General features: G+C 43.4%; 1 protein-coding gene across 1 annotated transcript; it reads right to left on the reverse strand.

The window, feature by feature from the left end:
- Nucleotides 1-463: 463 nt before the first annotated feature.
- Nucleotides 464-2,444, reverse strand: hes2.1 (hes family bHLH transcription factor 2, tandem duplicate 1). Its single transcript, XM_041207200.1, has 4 exons — nucleotides 2,025-2,444; nucleotides 1,817-1,912; nucleotides 1,599-1,686; nucleotides 464-1,000 (listed from the first exon to the last, which is right to left on the reverse strand). The coding sequence occupies exons 1-4, from the start codon at nucleotides 2,121-2,123 to the stop codon at nucleotides 663-665; spliced, it is 621 nt and encodes a 206-aa protein (XP_041063134.1). The 5' UTR covers nucleotides 2,124-2,444; the 3' UTR covers nucleotides 464-662.
- Between the last annotated feature and the right edge of the window lie 2,769 nt (nucleotides 2,445-5,213).

Raw genomic sequence — 5,213 nt, forward strand, 5'->3', positions numbered from 1 at the left:
TGCTAACAATTTTAAATGATTAATGACAATGGCCTTTTTTGATGGACGTGTAAGGCGGGGGGTGGGGGGTGGTGGTTGGGGGGGGGGGGGGGGGGGGGGGGGTTGGGGGGCACTGGGTTGTCCCGGGGTCTTAATGACACGCAGGAGAGGGACAACTTCTCCAGCCCGGTTGACACTCGTCTCTAACATCAATGTGACTACACCCGCGGTTCTGTCCTGGATCCTGAAGCTTGCTTGTCCCAGCCCCACGACTGGGAACACTCCCTTCACAAAGTGACAGGAATAAAATTGCTGGGAAAATCAGAACACCCGAAGCTGTCTAGTTCATTTAGTGTTTCGGTTTATTTTCAGCCATCTCGTACAATCATTAAACACCTTTTATATTATCTTTGAATTTTCATATTTAAAATATATTCCCTTATATTACAAAAAAGTCGGCATGCCACCATAACAAAGTGCCCAATTGTGAATCGATATTTAATCGGATCGAGGTAAACAAAGGCTGCTGTTTTGCATAGAAACTACAATTCTCAAAACTGTAAATGCCAGCATCATGCAAAGTAATTCCATATGTACACATTTTCTTTACAGTTTAATTCTGTACAAGGTATTTATAAGTGTTAACAGTCTTTTTTTTAAAAAAATTCATGTGTTCACGCCCACTACCAGGGCCTCCAGATACAGTTCTCCTGGTGGACTGCGATGTCCTGTGGGTTGAGGCGGGGGCTGCTGACGCTGGGCGGTGATGGTCGGCGAACCGCTGGGCCCCCAGTCGGGTTAGGTTGGACTAAGCTCCGTCGTCCCTCTCTCGAAACCTCTGCACCGACCGGGCTCCTGGTGTTGTGGGAATAAGGATAATAGGAGACCGAAGGCATGCACCTCTCCAGGTAGTCCGTGAGGCGATCGCAAGCTTCCGTTCCCATGAGTTTTGAAGGCGGGAGGAGGTTGCCCAGCTGAAGGAGGCAGGCACGGTAACCCTCCCGGTAGCTATCCAGGCGATCTACAAGGAGGGCAGAGAGAACATTGGTTATTTCCCACCTCTCTGCCTCTTCATCGTGTTAAAAGTTTAAACTGCCACCTGTCCATAAACTCGCTAGCTGGCCCCTTCCCTCTTGCAAATTTGCATTTGGAAAGAGAAGACAGAATCAGTAATATGGATTAAAGGATGGTTTGTCTGTATTGTTTTGTGTGTAAAATAGCCACTGCTTTAGCCTAGACAATACTTCAAAAGAAAGGCATTGGTTATAAAGCGTCGGAGGAGATGAAATGTGCTGTATAAATAGTGCTCCCCGTCTCCCTATGTATCATTGTCCTCTTGTAATTAGTCAGTATTTTAAGAATTGAATGTTACGAAGGAATAAAATCATGTTAAATGAGCAAAGCTGAAAATAGTAACGTTTCATCAGCTATTCTGATTAATTCTGCAGACAGAATCGTTTCTGAGGTTACCGTTCAGCTACCGCTTGTGAAAAGGATTAAACATGCCCAAATCCTATTGACTAACTTGGAAGTTCGCTTTCGTCTCTGTTACCCATTCCAGCATGTCCAAATAATAGAAGCGTTTTTCATTTAAAACAAACCGAACCAAATGCACTCACCGTAAAGTGGTGTTTTCGGCAAATCCTGGAGAAATCGAACAGTCATTTCCAGAATATCAGCCTTTTCCAATTTGGAATACCGTGGACTCTGCCAAAGGGAGAACAACGAAGTTTTATTAATTAACTCGTCCTCTTGTAAAACCGGATTGGGATGCTCGTTAAAGGGTTAAAGGGTTTAAAAATAACCAGCAAAAGAGACAAAAGAAAACCGCACTTACATCTTTTCCAATTAGAGGCAGAATCAGAGTCTTTAACTGGTTCAGACTGTCATTGATCCGCGCACGTCTTCTCTTTTCCATAAGTGGTTTCAGAGTCTGCAAGAAAATCAAATCAAATTTCAGACGACACAAACAGAGTGACACGCACTGAAGTGACAATTGTGTCGGGGCCTCTGGCTCCAGATTCAGTATCGGGGACCTAAGTTACCTTTCTTAACTCGCTGGCTTCTCTTTTTTTACTTTTGCTTCCTTGTGCAGGGAGCTGTCCGTGCTCGGTAGTGTTCGACTCGCAGAGATGAGGAGACATGCTTTATATTTGTGTGTGTGTGTGTGTGTGTGTGTGAGAGAGAGAGAGAGACGGGTTTCTTTCAGAAGATATTGGGCTAGAGCGATAAAGACTGTTCGTCCAAGAGTTGCGAGTGTGGGAATGGCTGTGTGACTCCGCTGCTGAATGAATTTATAGAGGCTGGGAGTGTCCGCGTCCTGCCCACTAGTCTTTGTGCAGTGAGACGGGAGACGCCTCTGTGCTCCTCAGCCACCCACCGAACTCATTACAATAAAGTTACCATCTGTCTCGCGATTCTCGACTTTCAATGTGCAGATAAAATTCTCGCAAGAATCACAACTTATAGTCAGTAAAAGCAGACCCGAATAACACTCCTGTTTCAACACGTGGTGCATGGCGAGTCTAAATTGAAAAAATGCTGCAGAAATCCCTCATTAACCCCACCGAATTATCGGTGTATAAGTCAGTAAAATGTCAGCGAATTCAGAATAACTCCCGTTTTTCTGTAGTATTTTTAAAACGATCTCTTCAATATGCACAATCCCAAGCACCTGACTTGCAAGTACAGACAAGCTAAACGAAAGCTAAAAACTTTTCAGAAAGTTTTAAAAAAAAACGAATCATGATTCTTTTCAAAGTCCAGGCTGGTATAATATATTGCACAGCGCAAGACGGTGATGTTTGTTGCTTTTTGAATTGCAAACAGGTGCATGTTTTGTAACGCCGATCTGATGCGGTTTTCCAATACTTCCACGATCTCAGGTTGAAAGCAAACCGGTTCCTAATTGGAAAAGGACAGCTTCCCAAGCCGAAAGCTACGCCGCCTCACCTCCTCCCCCCACCCCCCCCCCAAAAAAAAACACCTGTCTCTTCGATCTGCAATGATTTGGGTATTTAACACGAAATATTTGATTAATACTAATACGGACTGGGATGCAGGCTAAAGGAAACTGGGTCAACATCATCAGTTCGACGTTGCTTGTGTTTTCACAAGCTTTTGCTTGGTAGCTTCAATGCAAATAGTTTCGTTTTAGTTGTACATTGAAAATTCTGGTTGTTCCCCCCCCCCCCCCACCCATTTTCCCCCCAGAAACAGGAATTTGCCTAGCCAGAGTTAGAACTGAGTGAAAGGTGCAGACATGTGCTAAGTCCTAGTGTCTGGATTCACTTTGCAAAGGCAAGTGAACTTGAAACGGTGCTGTTTAACTAGGGCAAAGAGAAATATATATATATATATGTGTATAATAGATGTACAGGGTCAATCTGAAATATATCAGTTGGAATTGAGAGTCGAACACGTTTTCTCTCTCCCTCGAGGATTAAGAGGCTTGAATTGAAGCCACGCGTCAGGCACATGCCAGCAGCAACCCACCAGCCAAGCATCACCCGAATAGAACCATTTCCAACCACCTCAACACCAAAGACGCGTTTTAATTCAAAAATCTAAAAGAAGCATATAAATGTGTGGTGCATGCAGTCTCTACGCGCGCAGAATAGTTTCATTCCAGTTTTAAAACTTATATAACTTTGTACTTGATCTGTGACATTAACACGTTCAACTGGGGGAATCGGGGAGCGAATCGATTAAACTGCGGTTCAAAATATACGTCAGGAAACGTTTTATTTTAGTTCCACTTGTGACGCACATTTGTCTGTATTTTGATACCATGGGGCTTCAATGTGCGATACAATTAACCTAGACATAGTTGCTGGATCGTTGAGGTTTGACTTAATATAATGGGAGATTTTCTATATATAACATTTTATATTGTGTAAGGATTTCTATAATCGTTTATACTGTGTAAGGACCCCTCTCTCAGAAACAATGTTCGACCAGCCATAAGTTATATTCTCAAATGTTTAGCGTGTTGTAGGATTACTGAAATGGCATCCAATCTGTCCCAGAATTAAGAGGGCGCGTTTATTTTGGCTTGGGAAGCTGCCTTAGATGAAACATCTGCCCCCCACCCCCCTCCTCCACCCCCCTCCACCCCCAAACACCCAACCCTCAGACAGAGAGATTTTCAATTTATTGGAGGGTGAGCCGCAAAGAATCACGTGATGTTAAAAGTTTTTAAGTAGAAGTCAGCAGCAAACAGCAGCAAATCCTGTGCTCAGAACCGTTGTGAGCGCATGTGGTCCAACACCAGCCTTGTCCAAGCCGCAAACTGGCTTTTTCATTCCTTTATTATTGTCCCGAGGTTAAATTCGAAAAGTCATTTCTTCATTAAACCCCAAATTTCCTAGCGCTCGCCCTTGTGGAGGCGACTGCTCAGTAATGTGGCAGTTTGATTTCAACAGAAAAGGTGCGCTGAGTGCTGTCGGTGAATCCAGTACATTCTTGTACATTGCTCTCTGTTTCTCTCTCTCTCTCTCTCTCTCGGTTGGGTCTCTATGGGATTAATTGTGTTGAATTGAAATCATGCACTCGGCACGCGTCAACATCAGCTCAAAGAGGCTTGTGACTGTGGACCCCGGGCGCTTAGCCAGAGGATGGGCGATTTGAAAAGGAGTAGTTTGCAATATAAGTCTGAATACTAAAATCAGATACATTTTTACGTTTGTAATCTGTCCAGCAGATGCATTGGAATGTATGAATTATATTCCCATCAAATGGTAAATTGACTCTCAGTAAACCCATATTGGTCGCGTCTGAAAATAGATTTTTAAAAATCATAGAATTACATTTAATTTACAACACACCCCAACTGGTCTATGTCGGTGTTTCTGCTCCACGCGAGCCTCCTCCCGCCCGTCACTCACTAACTCCGTTAGCATAAGCTTCTGTCCCGTTCTCCTTCATGTGTTCTGTAGCTTTCCCTTCACCGTATAGTTTAGGATAGTGATTAGAGAATATTTTATTAAAAGTGCCCATTGGAGTTTTAAAACGCCCTATTGCAGTATAAATAACCTATAAGCCATTATAATTTATTTTATTTGCTTTGATTATGGCAAAATGCCCGTTAGATATTTGCCCCGTTGTGCCCTTTCTTTGGGCTCTTTTCAAAGGTCCAGGTTTTTTCCTTCACTCTGACGTTACAAAACAGGCGCCAACTCTTCACACTTTTATTAGTTGAGATTATTCGGGGAGTGAAGAACTTTGTTAGTTCC

This window comes from Carcharodon carcharias, chromosome 15, assembly GCF_017639515.1.
Source record: "Carcharodon carcharias isolate sCarCar2 chromosome 15, sCarCar2.pri, whole genome shotgun sequence".
Classification (NCBI taxonomy): Eukaryota; Metazoa; Chordata; class Chondrichthyes; order Lamniformes; family Lamnidae; genus Carcharodon; species Carcharodon carcharias.